This window comes from Panthera onca, chromosome C1 (assembly GCF_046562875.1).
Source record: "Panthera onca isolate mPanOnc1 chromosome C1, mPanOnc1 haplotype 2, whole genome shotgun sequence".
Lineage (NCBI taxonomy): Eukaryota > Metazoa > Chordata > Mammalia > Carnivora > Felidae > Panthera > Panthera onca.
The window spans coordinates 173,345,242-173,369,265 of NC_138346.1; the positions used below are offsets into that span (position 1 = coordinate 173,345,242).

The following is a 24,024-nucleotide window of genomic DNA, read 5'->3' on the forward strand; positions in this document are numbered from 1 at the left end:
TAGGAGCAGAGACATTCTAGCCAAGCCAGAATGCCAGGAAGATAAATTTCTCTTCTTGGGGTGAGCAGGTCTTTGGAGAAGTTTCATTTTAATTGGAAAATGGATTCATTCACTTCCTGGCTTGGACTCCTGGGTCAGTGCAACACCATGTTGAATGGCTGCCAAGCATCATTGGAAAGGGGGCTGAGACCGGAACAGCGCTCCGTCAAAAGTCCAGTGCACCAGGACACCTGAGGACAAGCTGGTAACAGGTCCAGGCTGGCTGACAGGAATGCCCCCTCCTCTTTCTTCCCCAAATTTCCTTCAACCCAAACTTTACCTATCCCCAAACCATAAAGGGCAGTGTGCTTTACCATTCCATTTGGCATTTCTTTGGGCTTTATTTGGTCATATATATCCTTCCTGTTACAGAGTGCCACTGTCATTTCCTACAGGGCACAGACGAGGTCCACAACAGAGAAATCCCTTCACAACTCAACTAGTAGAAAAAGAGCACAACTTCATAGCCTCTTCCTTATAGTGGATGCTGAATAGCTCAACACCACAGAAAACATCCCTTCCAAAGAACATCTCTTGCATCTTTGGTGAAGAGTTGTAGGAGAGGGCCCTGGACACTCTCTGATTTTTGTGACCCGGATCCAGCTCCCTCTTTAGCCTCACCTCTCAACACCTTCACCTCTCAGCACCCCCACCACCCCTGATTCTCCAAATGGACTGATGCATTGGCAGTTCTAAAAATTGCAATATGCTGTTCTACACGGAGGTGCCCCTGAACATTCTGCCGCCTCTTCCCACAAGCCGGACAGCAGGGGTGCAGATCCTGGCTCTAATACTTCATAGCCATGGGACTTTGGGAAAGCTAAATACTCTTCACTTCCACTCCCTTGTCCCATAATAATTAGAGTGAACAGTAACACCACCTCCACCATAAAGTTGATGAGGGAACAAATGAGCCAATGTCTGTGAAGTGTTTAAAGCATCTGGCACATAGTAAGTACTTCCTAAATGACTGTTCTCATTATTAGAATGTCAACAGCACGACCCGTATCCATCTTCAGTAAGGAGCAGGAACTTCAGGGACTGACACATCTTGGTTCAAACTTTGGTTCTTCTACCAAAACTTGTGTTACTTCTGGCCAAGAGTCACCTAATATCCATGGGTCTCATGTTCATCTACAGCAATGTTTAACTCTAGTACTGTCAGTAGGATTCAACTCCGTGAGTTTATACATATTAATGTGCTCATCCTGGCACATCCCCAGTAACTATTTGTTTCTTCCACATTCCTTACTCTCCTCAAATTATGTGGGAGCCTGTCTCTCCAACAAGACTATTTGCTCCTTTAAGGGGAGGCCTATTGTTTACTCAGCTGTATCCCTACAGTGCACATGAAATAATTATTTCTCAAATGAAGTATTTATTGGCCATGCTACAATCTGTCCATCAGCCCTGGTTTGTGGTCAGGTGTGCTAGGACCCTGCATGAAAAGTCAGGCGTATGCTGGATCTGATCCTCATATTGCTTATTGAGTAGGTGAAGCAAAGGGTCTGCATGTGAACCCTCAGCAGGTGTATAAATAGTATAGAATAATTCAAGTTTGACAATGCCTGTTACAAACTAAGGATGCTGCATAGTCATGATAGAAAGAGACGGCTGTGGGCAAGCAGCCAAGGGAAAGGTGTTATGTGGGAGGAGTGTCTGACCTCAGTGTGGAGGGAAGGCAAAGATCACGGGAGATGGGGGAGGACGGTGGTCCAGCCAGCACAACTGGCTGAGAAAAGTTCAGGAGAAGCATCAGCTATATATATCCCTGGCCATGGAAAAGGAATCCTGAGAAGTTTAGCCTGAGTGATGTATGTTGAAGTACAGTAAAAAGAAATCTGAATTTATATTACACACTCAGGTCAGGGGAGAATGGGAGCTACCATCAGTCCTGGGTGGGGGTGGTTTGTGAATACAGTTTTAGAAAGGTTAGGACAGAACGCCATGTGGGAATCTGGAGGAGAGAGGAGACAGGAGGACCACTTTGCCATTTCTGAGACAGAGCAGGAGAAAGCACAAGAAAAGGAAGGAAGGAAGGAAGGAAGGAAGGAAGGAAGGAAGGAAGGAAGATGAAGGCAAAAGAGAAGATGAACAAGAAAAAAAAACCAGGAAAGATTAAGTAAAAGAGGAAGGAAAAGAAAATAAAGACAGAAGCAAAAGGACAGAGAGGGGAGATAGAATGAAGTAAACACATGGGAACACATGAGAAATGAATACAATGAGAAAGCCAGAACAAAAAGAAAAATGAAAAAGATGTGTGGAAAACAACAGCAGGACCATGGCAATGTCCCCGACGAGACAAACCATGGAGAAGGAAGGGCAGAAGCCAGAGCCTGATCTCGGTCTGCACACTGTCTCTCCTCTGGGCGAATGAAGTCATGGGTGATGTCACCGCCTCTGAGTCACACACCCACCAAGGGAGAGGTGGAAAGAGCCCCTGCCTGGTGTTCAGTCCCACCCTCCTGGACATGAGGGGTTAATTCACGCCTCATCCTCTGGGGCGCTGTCTAGTCTGGTCCTGATGTGACAGAAATGAGGACACTTCTCCTCTGCCGAGGGAGGACACTGCAGCCATGTGAGCATTGGGTTCTACCTCCAGGCCCTTGAGATGGAAGAGTCAGAAAAGGTGGGGCAGATAGTTTCCAGCTTTTCTCTGACCGTGGCTGGGGTACATGGGATCTATCCATGTGCAGAAGGGAAACTCCCATCATGAATAGCATTGAATAAACAGAAGGGACTCAAAAGGTGCTTTCTGATGGACTCCCTGAACTGCCTTCCCATGTACTGTACTTGTAGCCCCAGGAGAACTTTCCTCCTACCGTCCTCTATCCTCCTTTCCACCTCTCCAGCATCAGTCCACCTACCCGACCTACCTGCTGCAAACCGCCCACTAAGTGCTTACCTACAGCCTCTCCACCATCAGCCTCAGCTTACACACCACCTCCTCCTGACTCGCCTCCCCTAAGGGGGGTGTACTTTCATAGGGACCCAAATTCCATCCAACTTAAAGTGCACTGTGACTCTATTTCTGCCCCTCCTCTCCCTTTGCTAGAAAATGAGCAGCTTAAGGACAGGGACTCTAATGTTTACTGCTGTATTTCCAGCACTTTACAAAGTACCTGGAATAAAGTCCATTTTCAATAAATGTCTGCTGAATGAACGAATGTCCCTGTTTGATTCTGGTGGGAACAGATTAGCACACCCCGTTCTTAGACTTCTAAAATGTGTACTCATTTGGGGAGCCTGGATGGCTCAATCAGTTAAGCATCCAACTCTTGATTTCAGCTCAGCTCATGATCTCACAATTCACAAGATCAAGCCCCACCTTGAGCTCCAAGCTCACAGCATGGAGAGACTGCTTGGGATTCTCCCTGTCTCTTTCTCTCTCTCTCTCTCTCCCTCCTTCGCTCCCTCTCTCCCTCTCTCTCTCAAAATAAAAAAACTTAAAAAAAATTAAGAAAATAAAAAATAAACTAAAATGTGTACTCATAGTCATCATCCTGAGCATGTTTGTTGCTGAAGACCAGACCCCATAAGTCACCAACAATAGCGTCAGTGAAACTGCTCTGGAAACGTCTGCTAGGGGCCTCTGAGGATGGATTTACTCTCTCTCAGGCTCTTACACTCTCCCCAGGGCTTGGCCTGTGAGCTGTTATGAGCACACACTTGAAAAATTTTGAGTTAGATCCCAGTTTGACCACTCATGAGCTGCAGGAGGTGAACTTTCTCAGCCTCTTGCCACCTGTTCAAATGGGACAGTAATACCTGTGCCCCAAGCTGTCAGTAAAGATTAAGCACACCGGCTTTTTTTTTTAAAACAATGTGAATTGCCCCAAAACAATGTGAATTTTTCCCTTCACTCTTGGCCTTCTTACCTGCATCCAGAGATAAGTATATGAAAAACAGACCTAATTTCCATTCTACTTGTGTCATATTCAACAAAAAATACATCACTATACCAGCACTCTACAACTTCCCAAATACCTTCTAAGACACAGAGACACAATACTGCCGTTAACACCATTTTATCGACAGGAACAGGAGGCCCATAGTGAAGAGAATTGCAGAGAGTAAGTGAAAAGCCTGAGTAAAACCCCGGCCACTTGAATTCCAAGGCCAATACACTACTGTCCAGTTGCTGCTTCCCAGGACAAGGGAGGTGCTCAATAAATACTTGCACAGTGATTCACTCTCTTTCTCAGGTCCATGGGCTTGTCTCTGACCCCCAGCCAAAGCCAGACCACACGGCCTCATGCCAAGCCAAGTGCAGCAGGGTTCACTCGGGTCCTGATTCTCTTCTCATCTATCTCAGATCCACAGAATGCCAGCTTTGCAGGAGGACTTCAGGGGTCATGGAGCCCAGGTGCTCCCAAATGCCAGACCATGGACTGGTGCTAGTCCATGACCAATAATTTTCACGAATCAATGGTGAAGCAATAATAATAATTATATTAGGGAAGATAAGTCATTATTGAAAATATTATGAATAATTAATTGGCAAAGAGATCTTATTTCCTAACTGCTTGCTTTGCTTTACTTGGGCAAGCTCCAATACTCTATACATACACGTATCATTATTGGGAGAAAATGTCTCTGCACCACAGTTCAGACCCTCTGGCAAAGCCCGAATGGGAGAGAGAGGCCAGGGAAAGCAGAGCCATGAATCCAGGCAGCCCTCTCCTTCCCTCTGAACACTCCCTAGTCTTGCATTTTTGAGCCAGTAGACACTGACTGTTGAGATTACAAAGCTTGGAAGCCAAACTAAAGCAGCTTTTTAAGAGGGTGTGCGTACGGGTACTGATGGGGCTGCAGAGTTGAGATCAGACTTCCTTACCGAGGTCAGAAGGATTCAGGAGACATGGGCTTTTAAGGAGATCCCTGAATTGCATGATCACTCAACCAACAGAATGGCTGCAGCATGGTGCACAGAGATAATCCTTGAACGAGGTCTTTGCCGAAGAGATGCTTCCGGGACCCTCAGGTTCAAACGAGGTAAGGAACTAGTTACATCATTTACTCATTTTTTTGAACTACAAACGCTTAAGATGAATGCCAAGGGGAGGAAGAGGCCAGCTCTTTCAGAGGGATCTAATGTACGAGACACGGATGAAGAGAAATGGGCAGGAATTTGTGCAGTGGAGGGTCTTAGGCATGGAGGAGGGTCTTTAATTGTGAGTCTATCTAAGGACAACTTAGATAACTTTCCATTGTAAAATTCATATTTCACTTCAAAATTTCAATCAAAGTTGTTATCTGGGATTTGAAACCTGAACTAGGAGAACTAGCTCTTTCTACCCAAGTGTCTCATCTGTATTAGATGCAACAGTAAGTGGTAATCTACTTAACTTCCTTTATCCTCACCTTCATTATCTGCAAAGGAAGTGATGACATCTACCTCACAGGAATTTCATAAGAATTAAGTAAGATAGCAAACTTAAAAGCACATGGTAGATATTTAATAAATATCTAGGATAAGTAAAAATAATAACATAACATAAAAATAAAGTACAGGTGTTGACGATGTTTACAGATAGCAATCAAACAGGGTCAATATCTTAAGCAGAATTAAGGATCTCAAAAAGGTAAAGGGTCTTTAACATTTCAAACTGCTTTCAGAAGTGTAATGATGTTTGAACTTACTGCAAAAACTTAAGGTGGACTGATGGATGGACAGAGGAACAGATGGATGGACATACACATGCTAAAGCAAGTATAGTAAAATGTTAATGGCAGAATCCAGGTGATGGTTCTGAGTATTCACTATAAAATTCTTCCATCTTTTCTGTATGTCTGAAGATTGTAATAAAATGTTGGGGAAAATGGCTTTCACAGCCTCTTCCTTGGTCTTTGACTTGGGAGCAACTTGAGATAAAGGACACTCTTGGCTTCCACTCTGTCTCATCACCAAGGACATTGTCTTCTACATAGTAGTTACCAGACAAAAAGTGTGTTTCACCAATTAAACGAATATGTCCCTACAACAACAGAACAGTTATTCTCATTTTGGAGAGAGAAAAAAAAAAAAAGTAAAACCAAGCTATATGTTTAGAGAAATGAGGTTGACTTCTCTTTCCAGAAGAAGCCCATCTATCATCTTTCCTAACTTCTGGCCTGCCTCCTCCCTTGCCTCAATCAACTATCTACCCTGAGCTTCCAGATTTCCAAAGTGACAGTTTACCTCAATGAGGCTGATGGTGCTCATGAGTTCCTCTATCAGGACACACATCAAATGCATTGTCTTTTTTTGTGTCTTTTCTAAAGACAGTATTTCCCTTCAACAGGTGCATTTTAGCCACTATGACAAAAGAGGTTTTTTTTTTCAGTTTTTGTTTTATATCAAATCATCCCATGTGGGCATAAAAGCAGCCAAACTTAGCAATCTTGGTCTTGCCTCTCTGATTACACTGGCAACACCTAGATGTAGCAGACACCCCTGCACAGTGGTCAGGAAGACTGGCAGAAAAGCTAGGCACATGGGCCTCACTGCTCCAGCCCTAAGTCTGGCTCTGACCAGGAAACATGAGTTCATTTAGCAAGTATTTATAGAGTATGATCTCCATGCCAAGCATTGTTTTAGGTTCTAGGGATACAACAGCCAGGTATGGATAGAAAGATCTGGTCCCTGCTCTTAGCAAGCTAAAAATCCATCAACCCAAACGAGAAGGAACATGGTAGAGCACGAAAAAAATAAGACACAATTTAGAGCCATGTGAACCTTCACTGAAGATGCAATCCTAATCGCTGTGGACAATCATTTCATTTCTTTGAGGCTTGTGTACTCATCTGTAAGATGGGGCAAATAGTAATATTTATCCCACAAGTCCATACCATAGATCAAATAAAGAAAATATACACTGGGGAACCTGGATGGTTCAGTCGGTTGAGCGTCCAGCGCTGGCTCAGGTCAAGATCTCGCAGTTCGCATCAGGCTTGCTGCTATCAGTGCAGAACCCGCTTCGGATCCTCTGTACTGCCCCTCTCTGCCCCTCCTCTGCTCACTCTCTCTTGTTCTCCCAAAAATAAATAAACATTTGAAAAAGAAAAAAAAGTTTCTTTTAAAAAGAAGAAAAGAAAATATACATGAGTCTGCCTTAAGCCATAAAGTAAAATACAAAATTTGGTATAATAATAGCTGACATTGGGGTGACTTTGGCTCAAGTCATGATCTTGCCATTCCTGAGTTCGAGCTCCGCGTTGGGCTCTGTGCTGACAGCTCAGAGCCTGAGCCTGTATCAGATTCTGTGTTTCCCTCTCTCTCTCTGCCCCTGCGCTGCTCGTGCGCTCTCTCAAAAATAAACAAACATTGAAAAAAAATGTTTAAGTAATAATAGCTGACATCTATTAAATGTTACTAGTTATCAGACCAAGCCCTTTGTTTGTTGTTATTGTTGGTCTGCTTTTTAGAATTACTTTGTTGGACTATAAAACAATACAATACATATTTGGCATAAGTCAAAAATGCAAATGCCAGGATGATAAGGAAAGGATTCGCTGTCCAGGTAAATAAAATGAAGGCAGGGCACCAGCCTTAACACTCCATTTTTATTTAGTTCCAAGCCTAGTTGATGGGCAGACCACCCTGGAGAGAAAATCCACAAAAGAGGCCCTAACAACAGCTGACAACACTGTCCACACTGCTCAAAGGCTGGAAAGAATCTGGTCTGAATGTAACAGGGCCCCAGTATAAACACTCATAAGAGAGGCTGTTTGATTCAGTACATAGGTGTTGGATTCTCTTGCAGGGTAAAGGAAGCAACTTCAAGGGTTATGCACTCAAGACACAAAGACACAGGAGAGAGGCCTGGAGGAGTCACTGCCTCAATGTGAGGCCTTCACTTCACACACAAAACAAGCTATGACTCAAAGTAACACGACTGCAGCCAAGGGGTGGTTCTGGGGTGGAAAGGAGTGGTAATACTCCAAACTTCCTTTTCCACAATGGGGAAGAGAAAATGAACTTACGTTTGGTCTGCAGTAGATCTTTACTTGGGAATGGAACAGATGGTCAGATGTAAACAACAATCAAAAATGGCACGATAAACAATTTGGTACATTCGTTCACCAGTTCATCCATCCCTCTGTTAAAATATTTCCTGAGTGATCAGTGTTCGATGCTAAGCAGTGCCCTAGGCATTAGGGACACGGAGATAAATGAGACGTAATATGGTGTAATAAATTCCAGGGCATTTTTAAGGGGAGGATGCCATGGGGGACAAAGGGCAGGACCCTAATCAACACTCGATGGAGAAAGCCAAGGAAGGCTTCCTGGAGTCTTGAAGAATTCGTGTAAGTTTTTCCAAGTGAAGGAAGAAACAGTAAGTTTGCCAGGCAAAGGAAAACCCTGAGCAAAGACTCAGAGGTGTGTGAATATGGGTACAGCATCCCTAGAGCCACTGACCAAGAAGTTTGCCATCTGGAAAATCTTTCCACTTCTCTAAGCATTTTGTTATGGGAAAAGTAATGATGGATTCCTTGAACAAATTCCCACAGCCTGGGTCTCAAATCCAAACGCCTAGAGGGTAGTGCTGGAAAAGGAAATGAGCAAAAGCAAGCTGGGTGGGGATGGCTGTGAAATGAAGGACACTTGCCCCTTCTGAAGGGGGCAGCCCATACTCAGCACTGGCCAATTCTTTCCACATGGGAATGCGGGCCCAGGACTGCCAAGTCCTTTTGTTATTTCTTCTAAAGAAGCAGAAAATCTGGATTTTTATGTGAAATTTCTTAGTTTTTAAATGTTGAAAACCAATTCCAAAAAAAAAAAAAGAGAGAGAGTTTTTTTTTCAAGCATAGGGTAGGTCAAACAAAACCCATCTGGGGACCAGATTCAGCCTGTGGGCCGCCAGCCTGCAGCCCCTGGCATGTTGCGGGAAACGAGCGGTCTCAGAACAGGCAGTGAAGGCAGGCTGGAGCTGGAGGCAGGCCGCATTTGGTGAGAATCCTGGCTCTACCATTTATTTGCTGTGTAGCTTTGGGGAAGCCACGTAAGCCCTCTGGGTCTTGTTTTCCTCATCTGTATATTGGGATAATAATACTGTGTCAGTGTTTTTAAGGAAAACAAGCCTAAGAAGAAAAAAAATGCCATGCTAAATAATGAAGCAGTATAAACCAGAAAGGTTAGCCAGGTCTAGAAGATTATTTTTTTAATGAAAAGCTACTAATAAGTAATAAAAGCATGAGCACTGTGCTATCACAGTAGCAAACTCTTCCAACCATAGATGGTGACCCATTATTAGTGGTTTTTGCATACATAGCCAGGTTTTTGTTTTTTGTTTTTTGGTTTTTTTTACTGATCATTTCTTAAAACAAATACATTCATAAGACCACACATTCAGTCTTGTATTTTTTTTCCTTTTAACATTATAATGTCAAGTGTGTTATTGTTAGACAAATATTTATTACCTACTCTGTACTATGCCGGAGTGATTTTTTAAGTCATAAAACAGATGTCATACCTATGCTTCAAAGCCATCAAACATTTCCCCCTGCTATTAGAATAAAATCCAAATTCCTGCCCATGGCCTCAAGGCCATGCAGGAGCTGGCCCCTACCCACTGTCCACTAGTCTCTGCCTGGCTCACACCCTCGCAGCCCCGCTGACCTCCTCTGCTAATCTCACAGGTAACTTTCCTCCCCTCATGAACCTGCTGCCCTCTCTTCCTGAAAACCTCATCATTCAGGTCAAACAATACCTCCCAAGAGAGAACACACCAGCCATGCCAAATCTGCTTATCTGTGTTTTTCCTTCACAGCGTTTACCAGAAAATATAATCACTTTATGGATATATCCTTGTCTATTTTCTGCTTCTCTATGCTAGAATCTAAATTCTCAGAAGCCTACTCAGGGCTCTCACCTGTTTTGTTCACTTTGGAATATCCAGTGCCCAACACAGTGCCGATCACATGGGAGACTATAAACAGTACTGGTTAAAGGAAAAAAAAATAAAAATAAAAAAAGAACCCACCAGCCATCGTTCCTGGCCTCGGGCCCTCCTGAAGTTATCACTTACAAATTCTTCCCTGAACTAATTTATCCAACCCTGCAAGGCCAACACTGGAAGAGGAAAGCAGTAGGGAGAAATGGTGATAAGCCTATATTCTACATGTGAAATGCCAAGATTCCGATCCTAGCTATTTATTAGCTGAGTCACCTTGGGCAAGCTGCATAACATCTCTGAGCCCATTTTATCATCTGTAAGAGAGGATACTTACTTCATTCAGTCGAGGTGAGGATTAGCGGAGTTTAACACGGATAAAATGCTTGCAAAAGTGCTAGATGTAAAATGAGCACGACATACACTTTGGCTACTCTTTTCACCTGTTGCCTTATTCTGTTCCTATTGCTTAGATGAGTTTGTATCTTTCTTCTCCAATCACGCTGCGATTTTTTTGAAGGCAAAGACCACTTCTGGATTCTCACAGTGAATGACAGAGGCCCCACAGGATGGGGATGGGGGCAGACCAGTGGTATGGCTCCCGACGCAGGTTTGCTCACATGGTAGGAGACTCTGAGTAAGCCATTTGACGTTTCTGAGCCTAAGTTCCCTCATCTATAAAAAAAGATCGTATCTACCCCACAAGACGGGTGTGAAGATTAAATAAAATAATCTTTGTGAAATAAAATAATGCTGATGGTGGAGGCAATGGTGAATTTTAGGGGAAATAGTAGATGGCATTAGGTAAATCTGCTTCAAGTTCAAAGCTGGCTGCCTTCTGGTATAGGTATTACACATAGGATGTGGATGATTCACATAAATGAATGCCTCTGAAAATATGTTTTGTATGATGGTACTGGATTTTGTCTATGATGGTCTCTGACAAACTCATGGTGGTTTTTAGATGTTTTCCTTAGTTATTAGTCAAACAGGAAAAATACCACTCATTACAGCCAGCTACGCGAAATGAGATATTCTAGTGTTTAAAATTCTCTCAGTTGGTGATAGGATATTACTGACATGCCCATCAGTTGACACAAACATTTTTAAATACAGTGGAAATGAAGATTCAACTACTATCTGAATATACGCTTGCAGAAAATGCTTTACAAATATCTGACTAAATTACAATAGTTCCACCAGGCTGATATTACTATCCTTTTACAGCTAAACACTGAGACTCAGAGAAGGTGATTTACCTTTCTAAGGTCCCCAAACTGGTAAAGGGCAGAGAAAGACTTAAATGAAAGTATGCCCGACTTCAAAGCCTGTACCTTTGTTATAGAACTGTGTTTTAGCTGCCAAATTTCCTCAGTATCTTGTATTAGGTCCATTGCTAAGGTCTGATGAATGTAGGTGAACAGTAAAAGATCCATACATGCAACTTCAAGCCAGAATAACTAACAGAAAAAGACCATAGTACCTACCATAATTGCCATTAAAAAAAGAAATGGTGTATTTCAAAGAAAGGAACTTGAACATTATCTTTCACAAAGTTTCAAGACAAGAAGAAATCTACAATAAGACAACAAATGTTATTACATTGTCAAGAAGAATGGAAGAACAAAGCCAGACAAGGCACTAAAACAGCTGAGGCAAGCCTCTTATGTCACAGAAGGGACTAGAACCAGGCTTTCCTGACCTCCAACAGTTTTTTGGGTTTTTTTTTTTTGGTTTGTTTTTTTTTTTTTTTTTGTATTTTTTTCCCAATAGTTCCTCCTGTAAAGAACTCCACTGATTTCTTCCACAGCTAGCACGAAGTTCTCAAACCACCTCTCTGGGCATGCCAACTCCCAGCTTGCTCCAAGAAATCTGTACACACAGGAAAAGGCACATTAGAAGCACAGAATCATTTCTTCAGTTTCCCAGTACATTATCAGGGGAACAGAAGCAGAGAGGCACGGACTGTGGAGATGGGAGGGGCAGATGTATTTTCTAAACCCGTCAATAAAACCCTCTGACATTCCAGCCCAGTTGGTTCCAGTTGGAATGAACAATGAAAATCTCAAACTAAAATGATTAGCTTTCTGCTCTGCTGACAATGGCAAAAAGAGAAAACGAGTTAAAAGTCGGGTTGGAATATCTCCATGCAGCCCCTACAAGCCAGTTAATTATCTTCCATTAACACTGAGCTGTCAGAATCTGCATCAGCCGTTAACTCTCTTGACCTCCCTCAGTCTGCACCTTGTACCCTACAATGTTTCATGTTTATAAAGATAGGAGACTCCAGCTGTTCCAGCCTGACAGAACTTAATTTACATTTGGCCTTCATTAAGATGAGAGTCAGAATCATTGAGACCAAATGGAAAAGCCAGACTGCTGGGGGTTATGAAAAATTCAAATGGCATTTTTCCTTTTATCTGACAATTCTTATTAAGGAGACATGCGTCAACCTGAAACACACAAACCTTAAATGTAAAGGACATGATTAAAATTCCTTATGGCAGAACCAGGACCCAAGTGACTTTGCCCAAGAGCTGCGGTGGTCCTAGTATATCACTTGTGTCTTCTGGGAAGTCTGAACTCCAGATTCTGTCCGACTCTCTCTGACATCCGATTCCAGGCTAAGGGCAAGGAGCCCGTGAATGACAGCAGTACTGAGGTGAGCAGTCAGCTCCGACTCTGCCATCTAGCTCACCCCTCACGGCCGATCAGCCCCGATGTCCTGCTGAAATGAGCCCCTAAAAATCCTGGAACCTATCTCCTCTCCACCCCACAGTGCCTACTTCACACCTCATGACTTCTCACCTGGAGAACTGCAACACCCCCCTTAGTGAGCCACCCAAATTATTCAACAACTGTTTACTAACTACCTACTATACACCAGACATTTGACCAGGGGTAGAGAAACAGCCAGGAACAGAACGGACAGGCTCTCCCTCCCCAGATGGATGACAATGGTTGGAAGACCCAAGCACCATGCAAATCATCATACAAAATGATACATCGTGACAATTTATGAAAACATACAATGAAGTAAGAGACTGTGACAAGAGACCTCTGATTTATTTGAGGGTCAGGGAAGTCTTTTCTGAAGACATGACAATAAAGCTAAGACCTAAATGATGAGTTAGGATCAGTGTTGAGCACAGGAAAGAATACTCAGGGGCAGAAAGCACAGTATCACGACATCATCAAGACCAGGGGTCAGCAAACTTTTCTCTAATGGTCCACAGAGTAAATATTTTCAGCCTTGCAGGCACACAGTCTATGTCTCAACTCCTCAACTCTGTCACTGTGATGCAACAGCAGCCACAGACAATACATAAATGAGGGTGGCTGTGTTTCAATAAAACTTTTAGGGCCATGAAAGTGTGAATTTTACATAATTTGCACAAGTCACAAAATATTATTCTTCTCTTGATCCTTTTTCAACCGTTTGAAGTCAAACCCATTCTTTGCTCTCAAAACATCCAAAATAAGCAGCACAACAGATGTGGCCTATGGCCTGGAGTTTGCCAACCTCTTTGAGGTGGCAAAGAACAGAGTGTGTCTGAGATGCCCTGACTGCATTCCTGGGGACAGAGTGAGCAAGACGAGGAGGGATACACCTAAGCAGAGAGGGTAAGGTGAAAATGACGTCACACACCATCTTCTGGGCCATGTTACAAATCTGGGGATTTATCTTAAGAGCAAAGTAAAGCCAACAAAGCACTGTGATCAGGAAAGTATGAAGACTAGTTCCTAATCCCACACACACACACATTTTCTCACCCCTAATCCAGTCTCTTCATCCCTGCCAAAGGGATCTCAGACATTCCCTCCCCCTTGCTTAAGAACCACTGACCACCAAATAAGCCCTGAACAAACCAAGCCCAGGCTACCCACCGGGCCTCATTTCCTACTACACTCAGGAAAGTATCCCGGGCTCTTGTCCCAGGACTTACATACCTTACCAAAAATGAACCATAGTCTTGCTCTAGAATTTCCTCCCCATCTTCTCCTACAGGCTAAACCTCCACTTATATCTTGAGACTCATCTTAGAGAACTCCTCCTGGAAGCAAATTGTTTTCCCCCGAAAGCACTTTGTATATTCCTTTACCAAGGTGATTAGCACGTCCTCTGACAGCTCTGGTTCCATGCCCCCTCCTTTGCTTCCCCACCACTGCCCCAGGGGACTCTGTGCCCCTCAAGGGTCAGCCCCATTCTCTCTGTGCTTGCGTCCCCAGTGCCTGTGACACTGCTGGTTCACAGGAGAACCTCGGTTAATATGTGGCAAATTAAAGAGTGAATAAACACATGACAGCACAGTGAGCTTAGCACAGAGTCTTACGCTCTGACTCTGACTCTGTGAAAGCACTCTAACCTCTCTGTGCCTCCATCTCCCATAGCCCCATTCAAAAGAACACACTGTCTCCTGATTCTCCATAAATGGGTGTTCTTCGGAATACAAGGGCAGTTTCTAGAATCAGAAGTGATTTTATAAGTCTGCGGGCCAGCAATGCTTTACAGAGGGATTTCAGTGCTGCAACACATGATGGGCAGAGCTGGGATCTGGAGCCCAGTAGACGTGGGTTTAAATTCTGGCTCTACCATCTGTTTAGGACAATCATATAACTCTGTCAGCCTCAGTTTCCCATGCTGTCCATCAGGCAGAGCTTGTTAAGATTAAATCAATTAAGGTCTACAGAACACAAAGCAGAGAGTGGGGCAGTGCAAAGTAGTTGTATCTTCCAATTGTATTTCAGGATACATTTACATCAGGTTTGCAAACTGGTCCAGACCAACTCTCTCACTTTATAGACAGAAAAAGTGAGGCCTAGGGCACCTGGGTGGCTCAGCCTGTTAAGCATCCGACTTCGGCTCAGGTCATGATCTCACGGTCCATGAGTTCGAGCCCCACATAGGGCTCTCTTGCTGTCAGTGTGGAGCCTGCTTCAGATCCTGTGTCTCCCACTCTCAATGCGTCTCCCCAGCTCTTTCTCTCTCTCTCTCTCTCAAAAATAAACTTAAAAAAAAAAAAAAAAAAAAAAAAGCGAGGCCTGGGATGCGAACTGATTTGCTCAAAGTTACACAAGGTGATGGTCAGTGGAGTCAAAAACTCCTGGCTTCTACAATGCAGTGTGTTTTCAAACTCTTAGTAAATACAGAAGCCGTTTTTGCAAATTAAAGGTTACAAAACAACTCCATATACTAAACAGATAACAAGCCAAACCCGCCTTGATTACGGATTCCCTCTTTGCTTCTCTCTCTTCTGCCCACTGTGGCAATCCAAGGACACATTCTCAGCACCCTTACATTCCCCTCAAGCCCCATTTACATTTTGAGTCATCAAAGACTGAGACCACCTGAAACCCCAGAGCCAGTATATGAATCACACCAGGTCTTACTCATTAGACAGATACTCTCCTCACCAGACTACCTAGGGACCTTCAAGTCCGAGGTTCCCAAAGGACTTGAACTGTCTCCCACATCCCTCTCTACCGGGAACCATTAAGCTGACATCACCATTCTCCACACTTCATAAAGGATCTGAACATCTGGAAACAGGAACCACCTGCAAGTGCTCTGTCCAGAGATCACGGTATCACACAAGGACATGGAAACTCAGGTTCAGGTGACATGAGAAAGGAGTATCCTAACATGCCACCAAGGCCAGATTAATCCTCAGATAAAAGTGCATAGAGAAAGAAGATTCTGGTCAGAAGATCTGGACTTCAATCCCAGCTCTGCCACTTTCTATCTGGAACGGGAATCAGCAGCCTTCCTGAACTCTGGGAGAATCCTGGATATTAAGAGAACTGATTTTGGGGTCAGCTTCCACCCCGGCTCTGCCACATACTTAGGTCACTTTGGAGGGAGTTGGTTCATCTCTATTAGCTTTAGTTTTCTTGTTTACAGACAACCTTCGCCCCCCCACCCCACCCAAAAAAGAGACAACCTCTACTTTCATAAGGTTGCTGCTGGGATTCAAAGAGACAATCTGCCAAACGCTTATTACCATGCCTACATAAGGTTAGCACCTAAAAACAGGAATGATTTAGCTATAATTGAATCAACAAATTGGGATCAACCTCCCTCAGAGAGCTGCTGGGAAAAACCAAATGTAACACACTTCAGCATGGTGCCTGGTACAGGCAGATCCACGATAAGTGAAATCCTTGGCCGTAATTAGTGTCCTCTCTCCACCCTATGTGCTCACCTCTTTCAGCCACAGAAGCTTCGGGGCTTGCATTTCCACTGACATCACACCCCCAACACACTGCAGGACGCCGTGCTTGGTTTCGTTGATCCTGTGGACCTGACTGACCGCCCGGTGGTCCAGCCACATGATGATGTTTCGGTGGGAATCCCCTAGCAGAAACAAGGGAGATGAGGGCACACGCACATACTTGAATTGGAGGCACTTCCACAGTCCCAAGGGCACAAAGCTGCACAAGTACGACAATTTCCTACGTAGATGGCAGCAAGTGAACGGGCCACCACCATCACGAATTAGTACACTCCACCCTAAACTTGGATGTCCCTTCCAGTGAGGTGTCCTTTACAATGCAGCCCCCGGGGTTAAATGTCTACACTAGCAGTCAAGATCTACCAATTAATTAGATTCTCACTGATTCGCTCCCAACTTCTTCCCCACCTTTCCTATTCCTACCCCTTCTGTTCCAGAAAAAGTTCCCTGGGTTTAACCTTAGGAAAAGAGCTATGAAGTAAGCCTAAAACAATACTTGGCTTTTTAAGATCTGTCTCCGTTAAAAATGGACAAGCACTTCAATGGAATAATACATCCAGCATAACAAACAGACCACATCCATACAATGGCTTTTATCTGCTTATATTCCCACTTCTCCTAGTCACTTTAATGAAAATTAATTAACTTAGGTGTTTACTTCCTCTCAGATGCTTTGGTGGAGTGGGAAACACTGGAATTTTTTTCAGTTTGGGGATCAGGCAGACCTATTGGGGAATGCTCACTAGTTCAGTTACAGGCATAGATACATTGAAAAAGTCATTAAAGTTTTCTTAGCCTAAGTATCATCATCTATAAAACAGGGATAACCACACTTAATAGCATATAAGGGTTAACCGGGATTTTTCATTCACTGAACAAGATACCACGCATAAAGGCAAGTACCTATCACGTAGTAGGCTCTAAAGAGAAAAAGAAATAAGAAACAGAATTTAAAGCCAGTTAGAAAAACAGCATAGGCATGCCCCTCACATCTGACCTCTACCAGCCTGCAGCGCACACAGGAGCTAACTGCCCCTTTCTCCCTTCCACGGCCTCCGTTAATTCATCGGGTACTAACAGGCAAGCCAATATTCTTTTTACAGTCTTCCACTGCCTCAGATGGCAAGATGCAGAGATCAGCAATGAACAAACTGGGAGATAGTAAAAGGGAAAGATAAAGGGGAGCCCAACAGTAACCGAACCAGGCACTTCACACATTCTTTAACGGGAGAACTGCAGCAATGATGTATCTTTGCTAACAGCAAATATTTATAAAGCTCTGTGTGTGTGTGTTTGTGTGTGTGTCCCCCAAGCCCTGTGCTAAACATGTTATACACATCATCTCATTTAATCCTCATAACAACTCTCTGATCCAGGTCATTTTCCATGACACGCTGACTCCGAGATTTACGACCTGCCTACTATCTCACAGCTTGGAAAAGCATATAGCATGCTTTGAAATGGATCTGTGCAGGGAACGGATAAATAAATTCGTGAAACAAATTTAAACTCAAGCTATGCCTATCAACATGAATAACGATACCAGCTGGGATATTTTTAAACACCATATATACTGCTTGTTGCTGAGGGCATACACGTATGTGGTGAAAACACAGAAACAATGTGTTTGGGAACGTCAACAGCAGCGTGGTCACCTGCCATGCAGAGGGGAAAGGCGTGGGCTGAAGATTCAAGGAGTTCCTCCTTTAAGAAAAAGTCTAGCAGAGGCTCCTGGGTGGCTCAGTGAGTTAAGTGTCCGACTTCGCTCAGGTCATGATCCCAAGGTTCATGGGTTCAAGCCCTGCGTCAGGCTCTGGGCTCACAGCTCAGAGCCTGGATCCTGCTTCAGATTCTGTGTCTCCCTCACCCTCTGCCTCTCCACCCCCCCCCCACCCTCTCTCTCTTTCAAAATAGAAAAAAAGTCTGTGGCAGACATGGCAAATTTCCATCGGCTTATCCTCAGTAGTGGGGACAGAGAAGGCTGCGAATTTTATTTTCCTTACTTTGCTGTATCTCTGAAGAAAAATCTTTAAAACTGAAAGAAAAAATGCCCACCTAGGAAAATATCTAAATCAGGTCATCATCACCATGATGAGGCAAGGATTCAGTCTCTGCTTTGCCTGCCTGGAGAAGGTTCAGGTCCCACAAAAGCTCCTCAAACAACAGTAATACTTTGAAATTAAGAGAAAGTACATGAGACCTTCCAGAGCTACATCTAAGAGTTGTTTTTAAATAGGTGAGTGATTATACTGTATAACATCACTACCTAAAGCTTCGGTTCTCAACCCTCATTGCACATTAGAACCACCTGGGACAGCTTTAAAACCAATGATGTCCAGGGGGTGCCTGGGTGGCTCAGTCAGTTAAGCATCCGACTCTCGGTTTCAGCTCGGGTCACGCATGATCTCATGGTCTCGTGGGTTCAAGCCCCATGTCGGGCTCTATCCACACTGACGTTGAGGAGCCTGCTTGGGATTCTCTGTCTCCCTCTCTCTGCCCCTCCCCCATTCGCACTCTCTCTCAAAATAAATGAATAAACTTCAGAAAAAAATACTGATGTCCAAGTCCCATCCCAGAACCATCAAAGAGTCAGAATGTGCGTGTGCAGGCACACACGCACGCATGCATTTGGGGGGGGGGGGGGTGTAAAACGGGGACAATGTGAGCACTGCTTTTTAAATACTGTATAAATGTATCCGCTGCTAAACTTTCAAGTGGAATGACAGACCCATCAGTTACTACTGCCTCTAAAGGAAGAGGCTCTTACAACACAGAACGACACCCTCAAATTGTGAGAATCAATTAGATTATATATAGACGATGATTATTAATTAATAAGTTGCATTGTGGACACCAAAGAAGAAGTTCATCTTGTCAGTTCTTCTAGAAAATCACAATGGGGGCACCTGGGTGGCTCAGTAAGTTAACCTGTTTCAGCTCAGGTTCGTGGATCAAGCCCGTGTCGGGCTCCATGCTGACAGTGCGGAGCCTGCTTAGGATTCTCTCTTTCCCTCTCTCTCTCTGCCCCTGCCCTGCTTGCGCACACGCGCTCTCTCTCTCTCTCTCTCTCTCTCAAAATAAATAAATATTTTTAAAAGTCACAAATCAATGATTCCACTGACAGCTCTTTTAACCTTTCACTGAGCATCTACACACACCGGGCACAGTGGTAGGTGCTGGGATACTGAGAACATGCCGCAGTCTTGCCTGCCGGGAGCAGGTGGCCGGATTGAGGAAAAAAAAAGAAAGAAAAGAGTATCCAGCGTTGACAGCCCGAACACAGTGGGGCAGAGAGCCCAGAGGAGCAGCAGCACAGAGAGGGCGGTGGAGGGCCGAGCCCAAGGCCACACCGGGAGCTGCCAAGAGGCAGGAAAGCTTTCACATAGTTCTGAAAAGGGCTGGCCGCCAGTTAGCCAGGTGAAGAGAGGGGGAGCGAGGAGGCCTACACAATAGAGTCAGCACGTGAAACAAAGCACAGACCTAACCATGTGTCATGTTTGGAGAGAACTGGGAGCGATTGCTAGGGCAGAATTTGGGTTATACAGTCAGTTTACCGACAGGGAGATCACTCATTCATGTGTTCATCCACTCAATATTCTGAACACCTCACAGGAGGTGTGCCAAGCACACTCGAGGGAAATTACTATGAAATAGCAAAAACATCTAAATATTAGGTTTCTCTTGCAGAGTAGCCTAAGTGGTAACTCCCTCCCCGATCCTGAATTTTCACCTGCACTTCTTCTTGCTCCCAAGAGCTCCTGTGGCTGCGATGACCCAACCAGAGTTGTGCTCTGAGTTAGGGGGAGCCTGCAAAGTAGGGAGCACACAGCAGTGGTAGCACAGTCCAACTGGGGGGCTGTCTGACCTTTGAAGGAAAGAAGATCGGGGCGCCTGGGTGGCTCAGTTGGTTAAGCATCCAACTTTGGCTCAGGTCATGGTCTCAGTTTGTGAGTTCGAGCCCCGCATCAGGCTCTGTGCTGACAGCTCAGAGCCTGGAGCCTGCTTCAGATTCTAGCTCTCCTTCTCTCTCTGCCCCTCCCCTGCTCATACTGTCTCTCTGTCTCAAAAAATAAATAAACATTTAAAAAAAAACAAAAAAAAAGGAAAGAAGATCAAGCAAGAAAAGGCTAAAATGAGAATATCTTATCATGTAGTAATGAGTAGTGTTCTTAAACTATTGTACTTAATTTACTTAGGCTTTTGTTGTTGTTGTCGTTGTTGTTGTTACCATCTTTAGATTTTTGCCAGTTTTGTGGGTTTGGCTTTAATGGTGATGGTTCATTTCCTGACCCCACTGTCTGCTCCCCACAATCACTCCAGTCAGCCAATCAAGAGTTGGTCACTGCCATGTAGGCCTAAGAAGTCTTTAAAACAACCTGTGAATCACCTTTAAAATTCAAATGTAATTTTCTAGGACAGGATAATCCATTTCAGATAAAATCTAACCTTAAGAGAACCTGTTGAAAGACAAGAAACTGGTGAGGGGTACCGGCAGCTGGACACATTTGATGAACAGGTACATTTTAACCTTTTTGGTGAAATAAAATTATTTCAACACTTATCATTAGGGCTGTAAGCTAGCTACCCTTTTAACAGAAGGTCTGTTAACAGGAGACAATTCCACCTACAATAAGAAAAAAGATGGCACCCGGAGAGGGTACATATGTAAGCAGGTTTAACAAGGAACTCTCTTCTTCCACAACAAGTGCTCTTATTCCTAGTATTTCAGCTTCCATTCAGCTGCACCAGTGATTCTCCACATATCAGAGCATGGAGGAAACTTTAAAAACATTGATGCCCTTGCCTCACCACAAGCCCACTGAATACAAATCTTGAGGGTGAGGCTCACAAATGGGAAATTTTGAAAGATCCCGGGTTGATTGTAATATATGGCCTGAATTAAAAACCATATATGTTAGCAGACCAGAGGTATAGCGTCCTTGAAACCTAGGGCTGTTAACAGCTCAAGTCCCACCCCAAATGTGAACTCATCCAACAGTATCCCTGAGAGACTATCACTTCATCGCTACTTAAGCCAATCAAGGAAGTGCTGACAGCCTCCCAAAGTGGCCAGCTCCATGGCTGCCCATATCTCATAAATGGAGTTCTTGCTGCTGCTGAACTGAGGTCTGTTAGTCCAGCCCCATTCCTTTGGTTTGTGCTTTCTAAACTGGCCCGGATTGAGGCTGTCCCGCACTCTTGGGCCAGAACGATGCCAGGTGAGCCAGTGATCAGCCGCTGAGATCAAGGAACATTCATATTCATCTCTGATACCACAACACTTAATAAGACAGGGGTTGGTATGTGGGAGGTGCTAATAAAGGTGACCAAAAGGGAGGAAAGTGTGTGTGTGTGTGTGTGTGTGTGTGTGTGTGTGTGTGTATGTGTGTGTGTGTAAAGATGGGCATCATTACCACTGTGCTCTAACAATTCATCCGCTTGCAAACTTTTTCCAGCACATGGAATTTATGAAAGTTACTGTTCTATGCATTAGGTCCATAAAAGTGAGTGTGGCACAGTCTGTTTTTAGGAATTCATAATCGGATGGAACAAATATTTCTGAGTGTTCAGTATCAGGCTCTCCATCCTCACAGCAAAGCTATGGCTCATTCTTCCAATTTTTTCACAAAATACAGAGGCAAAGTGACTCGCTCGAGGTGTCATGGCCTAGCATCGGGTGAGCTATGATCTGGGGCCTTCCTGACTCCAATTCCAGGGTGTCCCAGTGTGCCCTAGTGTCCACGGCCATCTGCTAAGAAAGGCGCTGCTACTACGGCAGTGTCCGCTGCTGAAGGTTCTCAGACACAATCTTTCCCAAAACACATCTGCAATCGCTGCCTTGGCAACAACCAACCGATGATGCCTAGAACCACACTCCTTAGATGGAACACGCAATTTCTAGTTCTCCGTGGCCTCCACCACTCCCAAATGTCTTCTGCTCATTCAAGATTAAATATCAGTTGCAATTCATCTCCACAGATGTGTTATTGGTTGTTCTCAAACCTGGCCCACTTTACTCATTGTCATTACCTGCCTACCATAGACTTGGGTTGCAACCTGAATGGTAGCGCTACTGGCTAAATTCTCCCAAGAGGGGTGGATCTCGACCCATGAAAAATTTCCAATGGTGGACCCAAGTGGAACATACAATTCAAACAGCTCACCACTGTACTCACAAGTCTCTGCTAAGACAGCACCATTAAGTAGGAATGCCTTTGGTCTGAGTACTGAAAATAGAGAAGCCAGTCTGTTTCCTGCTTGTGTGTGACGTGTGGTCCTGTCTGCCCAATTCTACTTCCTTTAAATGGATTTGGCTCACCTTCTCAAATGAAGGCGCCACAGGGGCCTCATACACAAAGCAACTGCAGGCATGGACACTCCCTTCCCAGAAAACACCCAGACCACTCGCCTGTTTCAAGGGCTGCTCACTCAGAGCTAATGATCCCATGTTCTTCCTTCAGTGAGCTCCCCACTGTGGCTCTTTCGCATTAGTGAACCAAGTCTCTCCCTAAACCGGCCCCTATGTCACCACTCCTACCAACTGTTCTCGAAGCTCGTAACCTCCGGGACATGATTCTGGCCTCGGTGTGCCACCTCTAAACCTCATCCTTGGCAATAAGAGACACCTGACTTCATGTTCCACCTGGGGCCCAACCAGTCTCCCACCACCAGGGAAAGAGAGGGAGATGGTCCTACCTTCATGGTTTACTGGCAAAGGACGAAACTGCTTATCCAGAACAACCAGAGAACATGTAGCATCAAACCCAAGCCCTCGGATTCGGTTTACATCGATCCCTTGTACAACTTTCTGTTTTAAAACAAATAAACAGAAACATAAATTACAAGGCAGGCTTTTAAAAGACTGAAAACAGTTATGACTAAAACAAATATGACTAAACAGAAAAAATATTTACAACAGAAAATAGATAAAAGTTCAATATAATTAAAATAACAGAAGATCCCGTAAGTTAATAAGGCAAAGACAACCAATCTAATTGGAAGTAAAGCAAAGGACATGGCAAGTCACTTCATAAAATAAAAAGAAATAGTCAAAGAGCATATAAAAAGATTCCCAACTCCATTTAAATAAATAAATTAATGCAAATAAAAACACACTAATCTTTGCTTTTCACACTGGCAATCATGTATAAGACTAACAGTAGACAGTAATGGCAACTAGGGAGAAGTAGACCTTCTATTACATTATTCTAACAGTGTAATAATTTAGTACAAATTTGAGAATTTCACTGTATTTATTAAAATTAAAAACATGAGGGGCGCCTGGGTGGCGCAGTCGGTTAAGCGTCCGACTTCAGCCAGGTCACGATCTCGCGGTCCGTGAGTTCGAGCCCCGCGTCAGGCTCTGGGCTGACAGCTCGGAGCCTGGAGCCTCTTTCCGATTCTGTGTCTCCTTCTCTCTCTGCCCCTCCCCCATTCATGCTCTGTCTCTCTCTGTCCCAAAAATAAATAAAAAAAACGTCAAAAAAAAAAAAAAAAAAAAAAAATTAAAAACATGAAGGGTGTCTGGGTGGCTCAGTAGGTTAAGCTTCCAACTTCAGCTCAGCTCACGATCCCACAGTTCATGGATTCAAGCCCCATGTTGGGCTCTGTACTGACAGCTCGAAGCCTGGAGCGTGCTTCAGATTCTGTGTCTCCCTCTTTCTCTGCCCCTCCCCTGCTCGCGCGCTCGCTCTCTCACTTGCTCTCTCTCTCCCAAAAAATAAACATTAAAAAAAAAAAAAGCATAACTTTTGACCCAGCCAACCCACTTCTAGGAACTTACTTTAGTGAATTATTAGCATAAGTAAAGTTATATGTGGATGAAAGTTAACTGTAGCACTGCTTAAGAATATATCTAAAATTTAGAGAAACTATTT

At 44.0% G+C, this 24,024-nt stretch overlaps 1 protein-coding gene across 12 annotated transcripts in view; it reads right to left on the reverse strand.

Moving 5' to 3' along the window:
- The window catches only part of FGGY (FGGY carbohydrate kinase domain containing), a 425,441-nt gene that overhangs the window by 364,897 nt on the left and 36,520 nt on the right, over positions 1-24,024 (reverse strand). For 9 of the 12 annotated variants that reach the window (XM_060624862.3, XM_078451859.2, XM_078451858.2 and 6 more), the window contains 2 exons: positions 22,844-22,955; positions 16,118-16,269 (listed from right to left, as the gene is read on the reverse strand). The exons of 1 other annotated variant lie outside the window; for it this stretch is intronic. In XM_060624862.3, the coding sequence (XP_060480845.2) occupies positions 16,118-16,269; positions 22,844-22,955 (264 nt within the window). The remainder of the gene's footprint in view (positions 1-16,117; positions 16,270-22,843; positions 22,956-24,024) is intronic. 2 more of the 12 variants (XM_060624876.3, XM_060624870.3) reach the window with 1 other exon arrangement.